This window comes from Coturnix japonica, chromosome 2 (genome assembly GCF_054131305.1).
Source record: "Coturnix japonica strain WE chromosome 2, WE-NBRP24, whole genome shotgun sequence".
Taxonomy (NCBI): Eukaryota; Metazoa; Chordata; class Aves; order Galliformes; family Phasianidae; genus Coturnix; species Coturnix japonica.
Genome location: NC_140664.1, coordinates 25,185,274 through 25,208,590, shown reverse-complemented (window position 1 = coordinate 25,208,590; position 23,317 = coordinate 25,185,274). Strand labels below are relative to the sequence as shown.

The 23,317-nt window shown below is 41.2% G+C and overlaps 1 protein-coding gene across 11 annotated transcripts; it reads right to left on the bottom strand.

Annotated features, from left to right (window-relative positions):
- Nucleotides 1–11,621: 11,621 nt before the first annotated feature.
- IMPA1 (inositol monophosphatase 1) lies at nucleotides 11,622–23,215 on the bottom strand. Of its 11 annotated transcripts, none has more exons than XM_015855844.3 (9): nucleotides 23,081–23,215; nucleotides 21,444–21,527; nucleotides 19,506–19,639; nucleotides 18,590–18,694; nucleotides 17,336–17,381; nucleotides 17,083–17,191; nucleotides 16,247–16,355; nucleotides 13,877–14,028; nucleotides 11,622–13,483 (listed from the first exon to the last, which is right to left on the bottom strand). In XM_015855844.3, the coding sequence occupies exons 2-9, from the start codon at nucleotides 21,504–21,506 to the stop codon at nucleotides 13,365–13,367; spliced, it is 837 nt and encodes a 278-aa protein (XP_015711330.1). In that variant the 5' UTR covers nucleotides 21,507–21,527; nucleotides 23,081–23,215; the 3' UTR covers nucleotides 11,622–13,364. The 11 variants fall into 11 exon arrangements, with proteins under 11 accessions (XP_015711330.1, XP_015711331.1, XP_015711326.2 ...); XM_015855845.3 differs by having other exon boundaries at nucleotides 21,444–21,524; XM_015855840.3 differs by having other exon boundaries at nucleotides 23,172–23,215.
- Nucleotides 23,216–23,317: the final 102 nt, after the last annotated feature.

The window sequence follows — 23,317 nt, the reverse complement described above, 5'->3', positions numbered from 1 at the left end:
CCTTAAGAGGTCATTGTCCTCAAAGGGACAATCACAAATGTCTCATTTCTGATGGATATCCACATTACCTGCTCTTGACAACTTGCGAGCGCAGACATTTCCAAACCTCTCTGAGCCTTTTTTTTTTCTGCAGATAACTAATATTTCTTTCTGCTGTTTAAGTCTATTGTTCTATGACCAGATAATGTTTATTTCCTTTTTTCTTTCTGCATCAGCTGCATAACGGTTTTAAATAAAAGTAAGTGACCCCTCAGTATTCTTATCTCTGTTCAACAACTTTCCTCTTCACAGCCCAAATGAAGTGTCTTCCTTACAGATGTCTATCTGCTGCATCCCTCTGACTAGCTGGCAGCTGTCACTACTGAGAACACAGTAGATGCATTCATGTTGTCCAATGTGCCTTTGCTACCCTGATACAGGCAGGTGTTAGATGCTGTTTTTACTAAATAAACTTGTATGAAGCTACAGGTGACACTGCAGATTTGGATCTAGTGCCGTTATCAAGATCAAGAAGCTACTGATCACGTACAGTGTGAAGCAATCGTACAAAGGTACATGAATCGTACAAAGGTGTATGAATCATAGGAAATTATGGCTGGAAAAGGCTTCCGCAGATCAGCTCTCTACCTCCCACCTAAACACTGGATAAACTCTATCCATGCCTCTCCCACCAGATGTTTGTCTGGTCTTTTTGTTATAAGTTTCCAACAATGAAGTCTTCTACAGATTTCCCAAGGCAAATTATTCCAGGGCTTGTCTGTACTCACTTATTTTCTGAAAGTATAATTTAAGCAGAACAAATGTGTAAATTAGCTTCAGACAAGAAAGCAGTATGGTGAGAGAAAGATCTCTCTGCAGTAGTACTACAGAGTATGCATTGAGCTCCACAAAGGTGCTGAACCAGAGCAACCTGTGTGGGTATGTACGTGGGCATCAGCATGGCAGCAGCAAAGTCACCAGGAAGCTGTGCAAATTAGGCCGCTGGAAGTGCTGAGGTGTGACATTTTTCCTGCATTTCTCCCTCCTTGGGCCTGAGGTGTCAGTCAGTGCTGTGAAGTGGTCCTTCTCTCCATGCAGGTTTCCCAACTCGGATCCTTTGCCTGCAGCCTCTCCTCCAGAGGCAGGGCTCACTCCCTTCTTCCACACACTGCAAGGAGGAACAAGCTGTATGCATCACCCAGTTGTGGAGCGCTCATGTAAGATGAAGGTTGGGCTCTTCTGCCTGAGACCAGGTTCATGACATGCACCAAGATTCCTGGTCCACAGACTGCTCATGGTCTTCTCCTGTTGCAATGGCCTGATTGGTATAAAACAGTTAAGATTTTCATTACACTGGAAAGCAAGACTGGGACTTTCAGCCTTGCAATTAAATGCCTGCAACAAAGCTTTGGAGCAACGGGTTTGGGCCTAGTTGGCGGGATTGCATCAATATTTTATGCAATATTTATTTCATGCCAAACGCATACACAAACTTTGGCTTGAAGGGCAGGTATTGCCCTCCACCCCAACCACCTTTCTGAGGAAGCGTGCACTCTTCCAGTGACTCACTGAACATTTCACTTTTCCACACAGTGGAACAAGTTCAGCAGGTGAAGCAGAGCCTTCCCTGCCCTCCGTTACACACCCTTTGGGAAGGTGAGTCATTGGTGGTCTGAGTCCTTTCCTACAAAGAGATGAACCCTATAGCCCACTTCTTGGTGGGCTATGTAGCCTTTTAGCTGACTTCTGGCTCCTTTCATGTGAGAACACCCAATACCTTCATGGTGAAGAGCTAATAAGCAAAGATCTTAAGGAACCCAGTTAGATTTAATAGCCTCTTAATGAACAGGCAAGGAATCTACAAACCTGACAAATTCCCATGCTCCACTGTAGTGATCTAACTCCCACATTAAACTTAGTAACGTGATAAGGGATGTTGACTGCTCTTAAAATTGTTATCCTGCATCTTAGAAAATAGGACACCAATTAATTAACATAACTTTCTTACTATTATTCATCAAAGAATTTTTATCTAACTATGGCAGTTTACTACAAACTTTTCCTCCAGGGAGTTTCATACCATGATATTGCTAGAACTGAATAAAGTACAGCATGGTGAGGGAAGGTAAGGTAAGATGAGGTAAGGATGCACTATTCTATTATTTCAGTCATTTGGGAATATTTTAGTATCTAATTCCCACAGATTTTCTTATCTCTTTTGTTTTAATCTCAGATGTAGTTAATTCTGGAAAATTAATTAACAACCAGTAGAGAGAAAACAAACAAAAGTTTGTCACTGTCTCTAAATGCAGAAGGAAAAAGAACAAAATGGAAAGAAGCTCATATTCATAATTACAGGAAAAGAAGAATAGTATGAGCAATGAGGGGTAAGATCCTAAAGGGCAAAGCATAAAACAAGATGCAACAAGAAATTTGGCTTTTAAACAGGCTGACTAAGGGAAGAGTCAAGCAAGAGGAAGGCCCCTGCCACACTGAGTAGCTTGATGTAGAGAAGGATACAATACTCAGTTCTTTCTTTTGCTTAGCTTTCCCTAGGAAGTTCAATGATAAGCAAACCTATAGTAATTAATACCCTCCCCCCCAAAAAAGTGTAAGATTTCAGTCTAGAATAGGAGAAAGATGGAATGAGGAGGTCTTGCAGGGCAAACTTTGTGATGCTTAATGTTTTAGCATAGCTGATATATTGCCAGGTATATTAGAAGTCAGGCTGAAGCAACCTCAGTAAAGAATATACAGGAGATGAATGTAAGCCCAGAGAAAGTTCCCCTATAGCATCTATCCTTGCGAGAGAGGAAGAGAAATAGAGACTAACAGGCCTTATTGACAGTTGTTGAAAAACCCATTTTAGGCATTCAGATGATTTTTAACAATGGTAGTACTTGCTAACACAGATATCAAGAACAAGTTATGTCATTACTACAGTATTCTGTGAAGATCCATAGGAATGTTGTCAGGACATGCAGGGTTGCCACAAGGAAGGCTAAGGTCTGCTTGTAACTGAATCTGGCAAAGGACAACAAGAAAGGCTTCTTTCAGTATGTCAGTAGCAAAAGGAAGATGGGAAAATGTGGGTCCACTACTGAATGAGGTGGGTACCATGGTAAGGGAGGACACTGAGAAGGTGGGGTTACTGAATAGTTTCTTTGCTTTGGTTGTTACTTCTAAGAATGCCCCTTGGGAATCCCAGACCATGGAGATAAAAGTGGTGAATAGAAGAATTCCTCTTGGTCGAGAAGGATCTGGTCAGAGACCACCTAGGCAACATCAATGCACATAAATCATAGAATCATAGAATCACCAAGGATGAAAAAGACCTCCAAGGTTATCTAGTCCAACAGACCACCTACCACCAATATTTCCCTACTAAACATCTAAATATTTCTTGAACACCTCCAGGGACAATGACTCAACCATCGCTCTGGGCAGACAATTCCAGAACCTGACCACTGTTTTGGAGAAACATTTCTCAAAATATCCAAGCTGAATCTCCCCTGGTGCAACTTGAGGCCATTCCCTCTTGTCTTATTGCTACTTATTGCAGGAGAAGAGGCTGACCCACCTCGCCACAGCCTTCTTTTAGTGAATTGTTGAGAGCTATAAAGTCTCCCCTGAGTATTTTCTTCTCCAGATTGAACTATTCCAGTTCCCCGAAGAAGAAACCTACCAATGGTTTCTTAATCAGGACCTCACATAGCCTCTATCACATCAAATGCCATCAATGTTTATGAACAACACTATCTATCTGTATCATTTATCTTAATTTCTAACAGCTGTAACCATAATTAAATTTCAACATTGCAGTTGTGGTTCACATTAAAGCTTCTTTCTTTGCAACGTCATTGCTGAGTGATCAAACTCTGGAGCTGATAATTAAACGACAAACATTAATGGCAGAAGTACTAAGTACATTTGTAAGACATGTGAGGAGCAGCTGAGGTACCTGGGTGTGCATGAAATCTATTGAGTTACATGAAGAACCATCCTGTCCTTACAGATTTTCTCCCTTAGTTTCCGTAACTTCATTAGCTGAAATTATATTCACTACAATGTTATTAATATGACACGGTAGTTGCTGTATGTTTGTTTGGCCCACTTACAAACCTGCTGTGAATGCATCTGTTTTAACTAAGAGCTGAAATGACACCAAACCCAGCAAGCTTCACTGAACAGGGCTTCACTACACCCAGTACCTTCCCTCTTGAAGGAGGCTGTTACAAACCATCTTCTCTACCGTTAGCTTGCAAGATTTCTGTCACAACAAAACAGCTCACACGCTCTTGTAAAAAATGAGTTCATGTTGTCCTTAACTGTACTTCAGATTGAGTTCATTAAGTTTGTGTTGCCTCTGAACTAACTGACAAAGACATTACAACAGGCAGGTGTGATGGGCTGCAGGAAGTCAGCTGCTGTGATGCATTTGGAAATGGTATGGGCACATTCCCACAGGTTGTAATGCAAGAGTCACACATCTTGGACACTGCCTGTGCTTGTCATCTTGTATATCCTGGAATGGTTGAAGCAAGGAGTGTAGAAAAACCTTCAAATGAAATAAATTTTTATCCAATTCCAGAGTTTAAATGGCTCTGCTGGATGGGACTGTGGATCTGATCCCATGCTGCTGAGGTGGATGGGAAATGTCCCATTTGGCCAGGATGATCCCAGAAATGATTTCATGTAGATTCTCACTGAACATGCAACCACAAGAGAATGGAGAAAAAGAGAAAAAATCCCCAATGAACCCCAACTCAAACCTCTGCAACTTGCCTGTATCTTGAGTTACCTACATTGGCTGGGAGATGTGGGCTTTTGTAGCACATGTTTGTTCTGTGTATTGTCTTTTCTCTGCAAGTGTAAGTGTGGCTTCTCAGTTTTTCTCAGGGAAAAACACATTCCTAAACTCTCACTTAGCATTTGTTTTCTAGGAATGAAGATGGTGGTGTGCCACCAAGGGGGCAAAACCATGGTGTGACACTGAACGCTGGGCTGCGTGTGTCCAAACCCAGTGATGTGAGTCCCTCTGCTGGTATAGGCTGTCCAGAATGGCAGTGAGCAGATGGTGCTCAAGAATCTTAGCACAGGAAATGTGGGTGCCTAAGCCTCCAAATTCATTATGCAACAGGTCTCTGCAGAGCTGCAGAATCCCACTGGCAGCACCTAATCGCTCTTACTACTTTGTTATTTGTCTTGAGAATTCCTGAGGTGCCCAGGAGGTACATGGCAGATGCCCAGAACTGCATAGCATTGTCAGCAAATAACACCTTGGACACTCAGAAATTTGGCGAGTATTTTACCTGTAAATCTGTTTGAGAATGAAGATCAGTCCAAACCATTTGAAAGACTCTGGAAATTCTCACAGCATAGTCATGGGGTGGCAGCATCTCCTTTCAGAGATTAAAGGCCGGATTGTGCTTGTACAGTCTGTTTTTGCACTTACTGAGGTGCAAAAAATCCAGCTGTTGGAATAGGAACTGGAAAAAAACAAAAACAAAACCCCTCTAATTTCATGTGCAGGTATGTATCTTAACCAACAAACCGCACCCCTCCAATTTATCTTGCTTGCTTTCTAGCCCACTGCACATCAAATTCTTATTTGCTAGGATATTTGTCTGGGAATGGAGCCTTGAGTCCCCTCAAGAAGACTGTGTAGTGGAAATGGGCCTGGGGGTGTTGGTTGATGCTCGGCTGAACATGAGCCAGCAGCGTGCCCGGGTGGCCAATAAGGCCAGTGGCATCCTGACTTGTATCAGAAGCAGTTTTGCCAGCAGTATTCAGCTCGGGTGAGGCCTCACCTAGAGCACTGTGTTCAGTTTTGGGCACCTCACTACAAGAAAAATATTGAAGCCCTGGAAGGCGTCCAGAAAAGGGCAACGAAGCTGTGAGGGGTCTGGGGCACAAGTCTTATGGGAGGGGCTGAGGGAGCTGGGATTGTTTAGCCTGGAGAAGAGGAGGCTCAGGTGTGATCTTATCTCTGTCTACAACTACATGAAGTGAGCTTGTGGTGAGGTAGAAGTCGGCCTCTTCTCACATGTAGCTAGCAATAGGGCTAGAGGGAATGGCCTCAAGTTGTGTGAGGAGAGATCCAACTTGGATATTCAGAAAAATTTCTCTGAGAAAGTGGTCAGGTTTAGATGTTGTACTGAGGGACATGATTTAGTGGGAAATAGTGGTGATAGGTGGACAGTTGGACTGGGTGATCTTAGAGGTCTTTTCCAACTTTGGTGATTCTCTGATTCTATTCTGGACTCCCAAGAGGGCATCAACATAACAGATACTGAGGTACACTGATACTTTCCTGTTGAAGGCTGCAACAAAACCTTCAGGAAGTAAAGGAAATAAGTCCTTGTAACAGAGCCTGCTGATCTGGAAGGCCTAACTGTGCACAGAATTGGGCTGACGTTTCCTAAAACGGCAGATATTGGGCTTAGCAGTTGGCAGGTATGTAGAGGGCAGAAAAAAATACTTCTCAGTGGTGCCACAGATAATGCATTTTCCACAAAGTTTCAATGAAAGACAGAAGAAATAAGGTGAACAGGAGCACACGCTGGTGTGTAACTTGTTTTCTCTTCTCATTGATTTGTTTTTCAGCATCAGATACACAAACGACTCTTGGTGGAAATCATTATTTCAGGGTTTGCACTTCCTTTCGGCGAAAACAGCTGTTAAGACCAATGTGTCTACAGAGCTAAAGCTTTTAACCTCTCTCTGCTGTGATAGTTTAACATTATGAATTCCATTTCAGCCAGTGAGCTGAAAAAGGTGCACAGGTGAAGCGGGGTACAATTTACTTTCACATAGTTAATACATTGCTAATTATGCCTGAGTAAATATTGAAACAGAAATTTCTAACAGCATTATGCATTACTCTCTTTTAAATGTGTTTTGCTGAGGACTGTTCAGAACTGTAATTGCAATTTCAAGCATAATGAAGCAGAAAGGAGTTTTTGCTATTTTTAGCTTTCAGTAGCGAGGTGAAAATAATAACTATTTTTCAGCTGTTTGCATACATGAGGCCAATGCTAACAGTCAGTAATCTGGAGGTTTCTGTCATTAATAACATATAAAGTCATCCCAAACCTGAATTAACTTTTTGTTTGGGGAAAGCTGCATCTACTTAGGCTTTCAATATGGCTCTATGGAAAACCTATACAGAACTCACCCTGGCTGTTCATTGTTGGAGATGAAAAATAACTGCCTTCCTAAAACCAGAAGAAAAATATCATACATAGAAACCTTCTCTCATGTGCTGCATGTAGACAAATGACAGAATGAAATGAAGGGATAAGTCATCTATCTGTAGCCTAATAGCTGTTGTACCTGCATACAGATTGATGCACAGATACCGTGATCATTATTTCATAGGTTTATAAAAGACTTCCAAATGCTATGTCCTAAATTGTGACAGCAAAAATCCAGGGGAAATTACTACAGCCTTAAATATAGCACAGTCTAATATTTTGTAAAGCCTCGATAAAGCAAAAGGCTTTTGCTTTAATTTATAATCCAAGTTCTTGTGACAAATGCCACCATCTTTCAATACATTCATGCTGAATGGCCGGGAGTGTTAATGCTGCTGGCACAAGAGAAGTCCTGATTCGAATTTCTTGTCAAGACACAGACACACAGAATGAGAGCAAATCCTCACACATTCGAGGTATAACTCATTCGAAAAGTCATCAGATATGGTTTTAATTGTCTTCACCATTAATGAGGGACAGCAGAACGGAGCTGGAAGGGATTGGAGGAAACCGTGGTGTTTTCCTGTCTCTGGCTGCCATCTAGTGTTATGTCAGGAACGGTGAAATTCGGCCTAGTGAGTTTGTCTCTTCTGAGACTAAACTCATATTTCTGTGCAGAAAGGACGAATAGCACAGATCCACCTCTCCGATGGGCAGCAGAGGGGGAAGATTTAACACAGCAAGGGGAGGAAGAGCTTCTATGATATTAGATGCCAAGTATTTCTTCTGAATTAACTGCTTTGCATGGTTGCAAATGTGATCCCTAAGAGACATATCCAAACACACACTTAGGAAGGGAGCAGGTTTCCATACCTTACTACTGCTGCCATACAGGCGCTACTGTTCTATTCTGGGCTTCTTTGCCTTTCACTTAAATGGGTGTACAAATGGCCTGATTCTTAACAGCAGCAACAGTGGTGTAGGAAAGAAAAAATCTCAGTGTAAAACTCTTGATCACAACTGCAGAAACCGATTGCAAATACGATACACAGTGTATAAACTCAAGCTAATGTAGAAGTCATCAGTATAGGTGATAAGCTTCCAGGACATGATGGTTGTACACCATTATTTTTACCATTTTAGCAGCTTGAGTTGTATTAGGAATCATTTTCTGCTCTGTGGCAGGAGGATCTAATCCATCCTCCTCCAACAGGCAAGAGTTTGCAGCATTTTCACACACTGACATGATATGCATTCAGCTGAGCATGCTCCTCAATTTGCTTTGGATGTTGCATATGGCTTTGAAGCCTTTGCATGCCCCACTGTTGTAGCAGAGACAGCGAGCACAAAGGAGGACATTTCAGAATCATAGAATCATAGAATTACCCAGGTTGGAAAAGACCTTGAAGATCATCAAGTCCAACTGCAGCCTAACCATAGTACCATAACTGACAACCCTCTGCTAAATCACATCCCTGAGCACCACATCCAAATGGCTCTTAAACACATCCAGGGATGGTGATTCAACCACCTCCCTGGGGAGCCTATTCCAGTACCTAACTACCCTTTCTGTAAATTTCTTCCTAACATCCAACCTAAACTTACCCTGGCGCAACTTGAGGCCATTTCCCCTCGTCCTGTCACTTGTCACTAGTGAGAAGAGACCTGCCCCATTCTCACTGTAAGCACCTTTCAGGTACTGGAAGAGGGCAATAAGGTCTCCCCCTCAGCCTCCTTTTCCCCAGACTAAACAGCCCAGAAACTCCTGCTTGTCTTTGGGAAGCCACAGATCTGTGTGTGAAGATTGAGCAGACTGAAGACTGACATGACAGACTGCATTCACTGCCATTTTTGGTGCAGCACAGGCGGTAAGCCAGAGATGAAATGGATGATGTTGTCCTGGAGATGGCTCTGGCATAGGCTCTTGAGGTGTCACATCACCAACAATAACCTTCTGATGCCTGGAGCTTGCACAAACAAAGGAAGTCATGCCAACTGCTGTAGATCCAACAACAATGTGCTGTTGGAAAATTGCCTGTCAGCACTGTAACAGCAGGATCAGACTTGTGAAGTAATTATTTCACCCACAAATAATGAATAGAACTGAATTAGCAGCTGACTTTGAGAGGATGAGAAGCTCATGAAAACAGACCTTCTGTATTTAAAACGCATCACACTGAGCTCACATGTTGACATCTTGTGTCTGGTCAAAGTATTTAGTCAGCCCTAGGCATTAGACTGCACAGAAGAGCCTTAAAATCATAGCTTTGTGTCATGGATATTACAAATAATACTCCATATTTATTACTGAAGGAAAAAAGTGATTCTCCAGAGCTGTTTAACAGGGTTGGACAAAGGCCTGGGGCCTCTTACTAGTTTGGTTTTAGCAATATTGCGTGCAGGAAAACACTCCCAAGGATAAAACCTACTAGACGATCCTGCTTTGAAGAAATAGAAAAGCCCAGAAGTTTGTCATAGGAAATTATCACCATCTACCCTCAAATCAGTAAATGGAGAGGGCTGCTGATTAGGGGTGATGGCAAAGAAGCGTAACTTTCTTTCTCGTACATAACCAGTACTGAAAATCAGTCTAACCTATTTTTAGTAGGTTGTTTTAGTTTTAAGCTAAACAACAGTATGTCTACTCTGAAGATCTATGTTAAAAACAGCAGTAGGCTGTAAAGCAGCTCTTTAGATGGTGACAATTCAGCAGAATTCTAAAGTAAAGCAACCAGCTGTATTTGACACTGACCTGCACAGTATCTTTGATTCTACAATGAAGAGGCATAGATTTAATGTATGGACCACTTAGTGGGAAAGAAATTGGCTAGACAGCCACATTCAAAGTATTGCAGTCAATGGCTCAATGTCCAGGTGGAGACCAGTGGCAAATAGCATTCCTCAAGGATCTACACTGGGACTGGTGCTATTTAACATTCTTGTCAGTGACAGAGACAGTGGATAAGGGCACCCTCAGCAAGACTGCCAACAACACGAAGCCTTGTTGGTGCAGCTGACATGCTGGAGGGAAGGGCTGCTAACAAGAGGGACTCCGATAGGCTTCACAAGTGAACCCATGAGAACCTCATGAAGTTCAGTGAGGCCAAGTGCAAGGACAGTCTCAAGCACAAGTGCAAGTTGGGCAGTGTGTACACAGAGTACCCCAGCTGAGGACTCGGGGTCGTTGTTGAATAAAGAACCGAGTATGAGCCAGCAGTGTGCACTACCAGTTCAAAAAGCCAGGTATATCCTGGGTCACAACAAAAGAAGCGTGACAAGTAGGCTGGGGGAAGCAATGGTTCCTCTCTATTCTGCTTCTGAGTCCAGCTTTGAGACCCCCAGCACAAGAAAGGCATGGAGCTGTCAGAACAGGTCCATAGGAGGGCCAGAAAGATCATCAGAGGGCTATAGCACCCTCCTGTGAAGACACTGAAGAAGCTGAGCTTCCCTGAAAGGAAAACTGAAGTTAAAAAGAAAACAGAGAATTCCTAGAAGCTTCCAGAGTTAAGAACAACAACAAAACCTACAACGCGAATAGTAAGAAAGTTAATTAAGTTAATAAAGTAAATACGTGAAATGATGCTCCATAAATTCTCCACAGAGTGTTCAGAAAGCTAAGGGTGAGAAAGCTGTGTGTTTCAACCAGCTGATGGGCCTCACAAACAGTAAGGAAAGTGCTCTGTAAGGTTGGAGTTCTGAGCACTGATGTAATTAACATACTATGATCTCATGGGAAGCTGCTGAAGTACTTTTTCTATAAATCACAGAATCACAGAATGACCCGGGTTGGAAGGGACCTCAAGGATCATGTAGTTCCAACCCCCCTGCCTGGCAGGGCCACCAAACATACACCTTTACTAGATCAGGTTGCCCAGGGCCCCGTCCAACCTGGTCTTGAACACCTCCAAGGACGGGGCATCCACAACCTCCCTGGGCAGCCTGTTCAAGGGCCTAACCACTCTCCTAGTGAAGAACTTCCCCCTAACATCCAACCTAAATCTTCCCTCTTTTAACTTAAAACCATTTCCCCGTGTCCTGCTATTGTCAGCTCTTTCGAAGAGTTTACTCCCTCCTGGGTGTAAGTTCCCTTCAGGTATTGAAAGGCTGCAATCACTGGGCTGTGTATATATCTGCACTATTTCTGTGGAGGCATAACAGTTTATGATCTACCATGATCTATGTCTATATATTTTTTTCTCCTCAGAGAGAGGTTACACATTGTAACAGGTCACTCAGGGAAGAGTAGTGGAGTGATCATAACTGGAGGTGTTTAAGGTAGATGCAGTACTAAGGGATGTGGTTTAGCAGACAACATTGCTGGTAGGTGGGCCATTGGCCTAGGTGATCTCAGACATCTTTTCTAACATTAATGATACTGTGATTAAACAGGAAAGCGCACCTGAAGCAGCAGCTGCTTCAGGACCCATTAATTTTGAACACGTTCTCTCACCTCATTATTATTTTTTTTAATCTATGTCTCCATTTCACAAATTAATCAGTTTTAAAAAAAGGTTATGCGGGGTTTGTTCTATAAAAGCCAGAGAAATGGTACAACAGTCATACTTGAGAAATAACAATGATCCCAAATCATTAACAGCAATAAAGTTACAGTGGAATAGCCAAACAGTTCCTATCCATGTCAAATGGCAACTTGAGAAGTAAAATTAGGTCTCATTTCTTGACAAAGACCTATGAATATCGGGAGCTGCTGATCATGAATGTCAATCATCTGGCATCAGACACAATTTCAAATACAACGTTTCAGCAAATTTGCAAAAAAACCAAACCGACTGATATTAAAGGTTCAAAATTACATACGAGATCTGCTGGAACTTCCAAGAGAGATCACTGTCCAAAATAAAAATAGTTGGAATGGACCAAGAAGTCAGGTTTTCCAAAATACCGCTGTTATTTAACTAAACAATCTCTATAAGACAACCTTCTTTTGGAGACCTCAGACACAGAAAAATCAGGTTGAAAACTTATCAAAATTAAGGTTTTTTCTTAAAGTGCATTCACTGTTTGCTCAGTAGACTGATACTTTTAAATACAAAGATGCAAAGAACAGTATAGTTTTATAAGCTTAGAGCTATACACTTAATGCATTAGATTACTGTTATTTCTTAGATTTATAAACATTCAGGTTTAGAAACATGTTTTCTTTTGTGCCTATACACAACATAACACAATGGAAAGCTGAACTCAGTCAGCCATTGCTTTTATAACTTACAGAGAATTATGTTAGAAGCCTGGACTACTGGCTTATTTTTTGCCAGCTCAGACTTTAATTATTCCTTAGGTTCTGAAATAAATTCACCATGGAGAAACTCCAACAAGATTAATGGTTATTACAGTTCCAAATAATGAGTGAGAACCCAATACATACAAGCTGATAATTCCAACTGACAGGACAAATTTAAGTCATACTTCAGTCTTGATTTGGAGCAAGTCCATCTGTCAAGAGGAAGCATGCTCAGAACTTATTCCTGGGAAAAAAAAAACCACGTTTTCCCAGCACAGTAATTAGTATTTCTGCAAGTGTAATAAATATGCAAGAGTACTGGCCACATAAAAAGCAAAAGTGTGTTTATCTAATGTAAAAAAGGTAGAACCATGACCAGAAAACCAAAGACAGGTAACTAAAGAAGGCTTTGAATTAGATCCCAAACTACAAGCAATTAAAAACAAACATTGGAAACACACAAACTGCTTCTAGAAAAACCCTAACAAGTTAAGGACACTGATATGCCAATGACACTGAAAGAGAAACAACAGGCAGGAGAGAAAAGGAGAGAAAAACTGGATAAACAGTACTGCCTTCAGCTTCTGGTCAGATGCAATTATGTGGTGTTGAGCAGGTGAATCTGTTTTGTTATTATGTAACTAAACAAAGGGTTTTATGCTATATCTTACAGTGTAGTATAAAGCTTCAAAACAGCAGTTGTAGATCTATAAAAGGAAGCGAATAGAATGTGTTTTTAATGCTAAACAGAATACTTGACAATAAAAGCCTGCTTAGATCTTGGTCCAATCTCAAAACACTACTTCACAGTCACACCATAAGCTATCCAGTACTGCAAGAACACAATCTATTTTCTTTTTTTTAATCAGGTGCCAGGTGTAGAACAATCACCACATGAGACAGAGAACCATCAGGTAACTGTTATGTTGAAGGTGCAGCTTTGGTATTCAGTCAGTTGCATCATCTCTTTTCAGAGGAATTATCTGAAGTGCTTTGGCTATTCTCTCTGCAATAGGTCGACTGCTTGCTGCAATTATTCTCCGAGACATCAAATCAAATGGTCCACCTAGAAATAAAAGCAAGCAAGTTAAATAGCTTGTAGCTGAAAAAAGAAATTAAATGTTGATAAGAAAATGAGCATTAACAAAAAAAGGACATGTGATGATTCTGGACCACATTCTGCCACTGGAAAAAAAAACATTTAACAGGTTTATGCAACACATGAACTACATTTCAATTCTTCTCAACATGTGTTTATTGCCTTTTTAATTTTATTTTTAGTTCTTTTTTGGTGCTCAGCCAAATGGGTTAAAAAGTGGTATGCTCTTATTAAGTTATAAGACAACTGAATCCATATATTAACAGGATGTTAATTCTGTCTAGTAGTAATAACCTCCATGCATTCTCTTTTCAGCTAATTAAAATGACAAAGGAATGTCATGCATTTTCCTATGCTTACCTGATACATCCAGGAGTACACCGCCTGCTTCAGTGATAATGATTCCAGCCCCTGCCATATCCCAGCAGTGAATCCCCATTTCATAATAGGCATCAGCTCCACCCGCTGCCACAAGGCACATGTTCACAGCTGCTGTACCAACGGCTCTAATCCTAGAGAAGACAGTTGTTTTTTGGCTAAGAACAGTTTGTAAGGAAGTCACAAGGTATGTGCACATGGCAAAGAACACAAAAGCATCACATGTAAAATGAGCTGAGCTAGAGCAAACAAGATGGAATGCTGCAGTGAGACAAATGTGCATAACTTCATTCCCATTTACTTCTTCTAAATAGCTTGAAGCTGTGTGCATAACAAATTCCCAGAAATAATATTTATAAATTCCAATTTTAAAAGTGGCTTTAGAAAGAAAATAAATATTGCATAACCTCTCAGCCTAGAAAAAAAATATACACAATGGAAGACAGCTGGGAGGAATGGCTGACATATCAGAAGGCTGTGAGACCTAGACAGGTAGAAGAGTTGGGTAGAGAGGGACCTGACAAGGTTCAAACAAGGGCAAGTGGAGAGTCTTGCATGCTCAGAGGAATAACAGCGTTAGTATAGGTTCAGGGCTGATTGGCTGGACGAGGAGCTCTGCAAAGAAAGACCTGCGTGTCTTGGTGGACAGCAAGTTGACTGTGAACCAGCAGTGTGCCCTTATGGCCAAGAAGGTCAGTGGTACCCTGCGGTGCATTAAAGAGCACATTCGAGGGAGGTGAGCCTCCCCCTCTCCCCAGCCCTAGTGAGGCCACATCAGGAGTACTGTGTCCAGTTCTGGGCTCCCCAGTTTAAGAAAGATGAGCAACTGCCACAGACAGTCTAGCAGAGGGCTACAAAGATGATTAGAATCCTGGAACACTCCCTTATGAGGAGAGACTGAGAGACCTGGGACTGTTCAGCTTGGAGAAGACTGACAAGGGATCCTACTAATGCTTATAAAAATCTGATGGGCTAGAGTCAAGGGGATGAGGTGCCCAGTGATAGGACAAGAAGCAGCAAGAACATGTTGAAACACAGGAAATTCCCCTATGAATATGAGAAAAAATTCTTGATTTTGAACGTGACAGAGCACTGGCACAGGCTGTCCAGAGAGGCTGTGGAGTCTTCTCTCTGGAGATACTCAAAACCTGTCTGGATGCTTTCCTGTGCAACCTTCTGTAAGGAACCTGCTTTAGTAGGGGGCTGGACTAGATGTTCTCCAGAGGTCCCTTCCAAGCCCTAAAATTTTATCACTTACCCATGAAACAACAACAAATATTCTACTTTGCTTTCTGAATACAAGACTTCAAATACAACGTGCACTTATCAATACTGAAAAGACAATTAGTTCCCTTTCTCAGAGGAAGCTCAACAAACATTTCTGGCTTGCAAAAAAACCCAAAACAACAGCAATCATCATAAAAAATAAATCACATAGTGGCAAACCAGCCTGGATAACTTAATCAAAATCTTCTTTGTGTTACAAATTTCACCTTCTTTTGGAAATGTTGATGTAATTAATAAGTAACTTATATAAGTAATTATTTCAATTATCAGTAAAACTTGCATTACATTATAACTGATAGCAGCTAATTTACAGCAAGAAGCAACTTAAACCAACTTCAAGCTCTATTTACTTTTTACACACAAAACACTAAACTTGAAGTGAGGAAACACTTTATGCTTTCATAACTTATAGCAGCGTATATTCCTCAATGAGATTGGAAGGCTTTCTGGAAATACAAACTAAGTGTTAAATGTCCAAACAAGAACCTTGAGAACCTCAGCATAAAACTAGAACTACTTTTAGATTAGAAACATAAGCAGACTGAACTACAGAAATCTGTTCACTGAAACCAGCTTTAAATAAAGAAAATGCTTTGGGGAAATGCAGGTTTCGGGTCACCTAGATGAGAAGAAACGAGGAACACACTGAGCTAAGAGTCAATTATTTGGACAACTTAAAAGTATTTGCGAAGCACCAAAAGAGGAAAGGACAAAAGTTGATCACCTTCTATATTAGAAAATAAAAATGACTTTGGTTACTACACAGAAATAAGAAATGTAACAGCTGCTTTAATCTAACATAGCATCTCCAATCATATTTCCTTAGAAAAAACCAAAACTAGGTAAACAAACCCCAACATGCTTTAACTTTCAATACTATCTGATTTGTTACTGTCTTCTTAACTACATCTCAGTCTCAAAAAGTGTAAATACAGTTTCTCCGCAGACAGCTACTACACAGTAACATTTATGTCCCACTTTCAAAATATAATATGAAAGTGATCTGTCCTAAAAATGATCTTATGGAACACTACCAGTAAATACCAAAAATAAGCAGCATCTTACCCATGAATAGGAATACTGAGGAGTCTTTCCATGTTAGAAAGAACGATTTTTATAGTCTCTGGATCACGATTTGATCCCAATTCTGTCACTAGAAGGGATTTTGTAATGTCTGAAAAAGAAATAAAATCTCTTTTCTCCAACAGTACAACTTACATACCTAACTACTGTTATTAAGCTTAAGATAAATTCAAGCAGAGTTTACTCCATTGCATTTTTACACAAAAGAATAAAAGCCATTTAAATATTAATACTACACGTACTGGATATATAAAAATCCTTTATTCTAGGCATAATGGCAAGACAATATGAAATGAAGTCAATATAGCATAAGATGGTTCAATTTTATATATACATAAATTGATGCCATTACTAAGAAAAAGCATTGTTAGAAAAATTAGATAAGCTCTCAGAACTTTAAAGGCACTCCACTTTAAGTGAGGACTTTAATAGGTGAGTACATTAGGGTTAGGAAGAGTGATAGGAATTTAAACCCTGCACAAAGTTGACAGCTGGACAAAGTTGAATTGTTCAAGAGATTTATGACTCCCAAAGAACAGAGGGATTACAGACTTACAGGGAATACAATTTAAAAAAAAAAACCAACACACATAAGGAATAAGCAAGTGCAGATCATGCAAAGATCACAAGCATGTTAGAGCATCAAAGAGAACATAACTGTTTCTCAAATCTGAATAATTCATGGCCAAAAAGCTTGTGTTTGTAAGCAAACAGTGTGCTAAGAAACAGGAATACATCCAAGTCCAAAAGTATTGATGCACCACTCGTAAAGCAAATGAAATTATTAAAAAAAAACACAACTGTGTTGTTCCACTTACCTTCTTGGCCTGACACTTTCAGTTTCTGCCCATTGCAAAATGCCCCTTTTCCTTTTCTGGCAGTGTACATCTTGTCTTCAACACAGCTATACACAATTCCAAACTCTATCTGCAAGGGAAAGGAAATATACCTTGAAGTTTCTAGTCTTTCTCTTTCTTCCTATTTACTGTGAAAATACAAATCTTAATAAAAACTAGCAACAAGAAACTGATTGGTTTTGCTTGATTAAATATTAAGTAATGAAAAATATACCTTTTTGTTTACAACAAAGCCAATTGAAACTGCCACAAAGGGAAACCTACAAAAAAAAACATTTTGCTAATGTGAAGATACCAAAATTTTTGTTACCATGATTATTCTTAACAAAAACAACTTTCACGCATATGCATTATATACCCAAAAAAGAAACGTGGAGTATATAGGAAATAATACTTTTTTTCTGGAATTTGTGCAGTTAACTATGAAAATACACCCAACAACACCATTTACCATGGCAAATACAAACTTTTCCACCCACGGAAGCTAGGATGGTGCCCTGGTGGTGCAGTGGTAGGAATGCTGCGTTGCAACACCGGAGGCCTGGGTTCAAATCCCCCCTGTGGCGCAAGTGGTAGAAGTGCCGCTCTGCTACACAGGAGGCTCGAATTCTGGGGGTTGGACTCGATGATCTCTAAGGTCCCTTCCAACCCGCACGAGACTGTGATACTATGATGATGAATGTTACCTTTGGGCTTGGGGACTGTCATTTTTATAGCCAAAGAATACAAGCAGGCCCCCATACCACTAACCTTTCTCAGAAGGAACAAACAGTCTGGCCAAAACAGCCTCATCAGAAGTTAGTCATCTCCCCTGCCTTCCTTACAGATTTAAGTCGGTAAATTTAGCAGAACATGTTCTTTTCTTGTGGCTTTTTATCCACGTTAATTATCAGGATACAGCAGCTATTTAAAGATGTGGCCCACACAGAAACAGTCATTTGAAAATGGAATTCAAGAACATTCAAGAAAGCTCACCAAGGTCAATGTGCGTGTTTCAAAGATGAGGGAACAGTCAGTCGTCATTACCCTGAAAGCCCCCTTCTCAACATACAAAACACCCACTAGGCAGTCACTTGTGATAATTTCATTTTCTTTCACTGTAGGAGCTCATAGATCAGATTTGAAAGCTGCTGGAAATCAGTGCTTGGAGCTGTTACTGCCTTTCACCAAAACCTCTCTGAAGGTGCAGCTTCTAATTCTGACTCAATATGCTTTTCAAGGCTGCTGACCACACATAGTAAAAGCCTTTGAAGAAATATATGTTCATGGTTATGGCAAGACTACTGTAAAAGTTACAGAAACACTAAAATAACAATTTAAATTATCCAGTGTCTCATTAAATTTCAACAGTTCGTAACTATTAACAAATTCTCCTTTAAAGCAATTTAGAAGAGAAAAAGCTGTACTTTCCAGGAAGTGCAGAATGTTAAGCAGTTGAAGTTGCTAACACAAAAAGTGAAAGGTGGACCTGTGTACGAAGTTGGTAGTTCCATCAATAGGGTCTATAATCCACGTGGGGTTATCCGTCAAAATGCTGCCCCCTCCAGCTGCAACCGATTCTTCTCCAATAAAGCTGCAGTGGGAAACATATTTAAAAGATACAAAGAAACTGTTTAAACATTCTGAACTACAATAATGTCCTTGAAACTTAAGTTCTTGAAGCGAGATACGGGTTTCCATACCACCAATAATTATATGCGAAAAGATGAGAAAAGCTGGAAAGCACCAACTGCACCTGCCCAAGCTTGTGCTGAAATTTATGATGTCAGAAAACAGCACAAATGTTGGGGGAAAAAATGCTTTATTATCCCTCACTGGAATTCAGCATTCTAAACACTATAAATTACCTAATATAAGTTGAAATATTCTAAACTGTTTGTCAATACCAGAAACTTCTTTCTTCCGAGGTTGTTATTTACATCTGGATGCTTACACCGATTTGGTTAGGTTACTGACATTTAGCATCACTTGAGTTCTTCTAAATTTATGCCTATTTATTAAGTTATCGTAGCAATATATGCATTGCTGTAAGAAAATCTCCAAGAAAAGGCATGAAAATTTAGCAAATCTTGTTTAGAAAACTTTACTAAACTTGAGCCTCATGTCAAAATTGGAAAGACAGCAATTTAATACAACTTACCCTTCAAGAAGAAATTTTTTTTATACAAACACATGAAACAAAGAAGTCAGTATTTTGTATAACAAACTTTCAGTTATGCAGAAGCAGAAAGGTCAGTCTATTTTCAAGGCTCTTACACAGTATGAGACTTGCCATAGGCACACATTGCCACATTAGCCATACAGCCTAGGCAGAGAAGATATGTTAGTTCATACAACCTACAATATACAAAACATTTAGCATCCAGTTATTTTAGGAACTATACCTGTGAGAAGGATACTTTTCTTTTATCAAGGAGATAATGAAGTTCTCCACTTTCTGATCAGTTTCAGTCACTAGATCTACTGGGGAACTTTTAATCATAATGGATTTTTCTTCTTTGAGTGCTCCACGGATTATCTGTTAACAAAAGGGGGGGGGGGGGGGGGGAAGCTTTCTTCATTAACAGCATGGAAATAATTAGTTATCTCAGGAAATCTGAGCATCACAGGGCATCATTTTTACTGCTATTTTCTATACTGCATATATATAACAGAAAGACAAACAGTGGCAAAATCTCCATTTAATTGCAGGAGCTCACCCCTACATCCTTCTCCAATCCCTACTCAGCACAAACATCTACATGACCGATACAATGGTGCATGACACCGAGCTCTGTTGTGCTAAATTTATAAACTAATAAACAAACATATTCAGGACTGAGCTTATGTGATGCATTTTTAGCCAGATCTTACATTTACAGTCTTAAAACTGGCAGCATCAGCTTGAATAAGAACGCATGCCTCACAGCACAAATTATTAGTTTACTCAGAAAGTTTTTTCAGGGAAGAATGTAATGAGGTCATTGCAGGAACAATGTTTTGCCATTTTGCAGCTCTGGGGACAGCATTATCACACGTGCCATCTTCTCAAGCTACAGACAGCTGTACCAAGCAAAACTACAGTGAATAAATGAACCTTCATTAACAGCTCCTATGACGAGCCTTTGTTAAGACAGAAAAGCTCTTTCAAGAGATCACAGAATCACAGAATTACCCGGGTTGGAAGGGACCTCAAGGATCATGTAGTTGCAACCCCCCTGCCTGGCAGGGCCACCAAACATACACCTTTACTAGATCAGGTTGCCCAGGGCCCTGTCCAACCTGCCCTTGAACACCTCCAAGGACGGGGCATCCACAACCTCCCTGGGCAGCCTGTTCCAGGGCCTAACCACTCTCCTAGTGAAGAACTTCCCCCTAACATCCAACCTAAATCTTCCCTCTTTTAACTTAAAACCATTTCCCCTAGTCCTGCTATTGTCAGCCCTTTCCAAGAGTTTACTCCCCTCCTGGGTGTAGGTTCCCTTCAGGTACTGAAAGGCTGCAATGAGGTCACCCCGCAATCTTCTCTTCTGTAGGCTGAACAAACCCAACTCCCTCAGCCTGTCCTCATAGGGGAGATGCTCCAGCCCCCTGATCATTTTCGTGACCCTCCTCTGGACCCTTTCCAAAATCTCCATGTCTTTCTTGTACTAAGGGCTCCACACCTGGACACAGTACTCCAGATGGGGCCTCACAAGAGCCAAGTAGAGAGGGACAATCACCTCCCTATCCCTGCTGACCACCCCTCTCCTGATGGAGCCCAGGATCCCATTTGCTTTCCGGGCTGCCAGAGCGCACTGCTGGCTCATGTTGAGTCTTTCGTCCATCAGACAGGAGATCTTAGATCATGAAACTTTAAAGTTTCATGTATCTCTCACTGTGAGAGATATTTCTTATTTGCAGATGTAAAGCATTCTTCAGAAAGAAAAAACAGCATGGCACGAAGTGCCAACAAGCCACTGTGTAAAGCCAACTAACAGTGTTCCAATGAACAACAGCCAACAGTTTTCAGGTATGCAAAAAATAAGGGAAACAAATTTAAGGGGAAAAACAAATACCCATCATTTACAATTACTCCAAAATAATCATAAAATGAAATTTAAGGGACAAAATATATTCCTTGGTTTTTATTAGACTCTCATTCCAAAGAGAGATGTCAAGTTTCCTATTACACTAACAAACAAAGACACTCCAATCTTGAAACAGCTCTTTAACAACTGTGCTAATTCTTTCCCTTTCTTAATACTCCTCAGAAGAATATCCAACACCAAAGTTCATTCAAAAGCTACACACATACCAGCCTCAATAAATAACATTACTAGCTATAAATGGTTTATACTTACCTCCCCAGCTTTCTTTGCTAGTGTAACTGCATAATCCATACATTCTTGCCAAGGATCTGCCATGTTTTCTTTGACTACAACCTACTGACGAGACACATTAACACAAGAAATGATTATGGTTACTTTGTATAAATTCTCATTTTTCACTCTTCCTGATCAGCCTGCAGTGTTTTTTTCCTAACTTCAGTACAGAAGTCTATATATCTTCCACTCAGGAAGGATTTCAAACTTATTAAACGCTTTCTAGAGGTTACCAGATTATTTGCACATTCTGTGATGGTCAATAAGGCATAGAGTAAAAGCATTAACAAGTACAAATCCTCAGTGCTGAAAGACACAAGCATGTAAGCAATTCTACATTTAGACACTGACCTCAAAGCATATAAAGGCTTTGAAAAGCAATAGAGTGGTTACAGAGGAGCAGTGTACAGCTCAGGGCCTGTTTGCTTAAGAATCATCACTATAATTTACTGCAGAAGACTGTTGGTATAAAGCTCAGTCTAGTTTTAAGTATGGTTTAAATGAATGTGAACATCCCAAATTAGAAAGGAATGAGCCCCAAACCTATACTTTGTTGTTTACTCTGTCATTCCTTGCTCTCGGGGTGTGTTGCAAACAGGAATATGAAATGGTTTTGATTCTATGTGAGAAAGATACAAGATCCCACAGTCATTTAAAAGCATCTTCTATAGACTTACATATTAGGAAATAATTCAAGCTACCAATACCTTGCTCCGTATGCACACCTATGAGAAATAGCAATTATCACATCCTATACTGTGTCTGCCACGTCCACAGCAGGTCACACATTCATTCAATTTTGGAGGCTTGCCTCATTTTCAAGACAGCCTTTTCAGAAGCCTTCCATGTAGCTCCTATACAAGTGGTTCTGTCTTGGAGAACTTATGAGCAAGACAAGAGATATGAAATGCTCGTAACTTTAGCCCATTAAAAATAAATCTTCCGCAATCACTATGATCCATCCTCCGCCTAAGTATCCTGATTAAGGGCCCTCGTCCAGGTCCTCACAGCTGGAGATTACAGAATCACAGAATGACCCGGGTTGGAAGGGACCTCAAGGACCACGTAGTTCCAACCCCCCTGCCTGGCAGGGCCACCAAACATACACATTTACTAGATCAGGTTGCCCAGGGCCCCGTCCAACCTGGCCTTGAACACCTCCAAGGACGGGGCATCCACAACCTCCCTGGGCAGCCTGTTCCAGGACCTCACCACCAGATTGCCATAAGAAACCCCACTTTTATAAAACACAACGAGCCGATGGTCCAATTGCGTTCATAACCCATTCACCACAGAGCCCTGTGCACACAGGGCCAGTCAGATAATACAAGTGAGGTGCCGGGGCACTGGGCTGCACACCAAAGGCACTAAGCAACATCCCACTAAGCACACAGACACCCAGCACAACGGCACAGCAAAGGAAAAGCAACCAGTTACACTCATAAAACCATCCGAACACTAAGTCTGCACGAATTCTAGTTCAACACCAACAGCTGCGTTTACGGGACGGAGCCGTTTCCTCCCAGCTCAGCGCCCTCCCGCCCCGCCGGTCCCAGCAGAGCACAGGCCACCGGCACCCAGCCGCCATGCAGGGAACCCGGGGCTTCCAACGGTACCGGCAGATCGAAAGGCAGCCCGTATCGCGTGCAGTCCCCGCTTCACGTGGGGAAAGGGCCGAAATGGCGACCGAGGAGCGGGCCGCCTCACCTCACCTCACGCCACCCAGCTCCGTTAACCGCCGCCGCCGCTCTGAGGGAGCGCTCAACCCCGGCGGCACTACGCATGCCCCGGACACGCCCCTACACAGCCGGGATCCAACGCGCCTGCGAGGAGGGGAGGGCCGCCTTTTGCCC

What these genes read in the sequence shown, in the direction of transcription:
- IMPA1 (XM_015855844.3), bottom strand. Translation starts at nt 21,506, where the DNA reads ATGGCAGATCCTTGGCAAGAATGTATGGATTATGCAGTTACACTAGCA. An exon ending in GCTTTGTTGTAAACAAAAAG is followed by an intron (nt 17,192 to 17,335) that starts GTATATTTTTCA and finishes TTTCCCTTGCAG; the next exon opens with ATAGAGTTTGGAATTGTGTA. An exon ending in CTCAGTATTCCTATTCATGG is followed by an intron (nt 14,029 to 16,246) that starts GTAAGATGCTGC and finishes TGTCTTCTCTAG; the next exon opens with GATTAGAGCCGTTGGTACAG.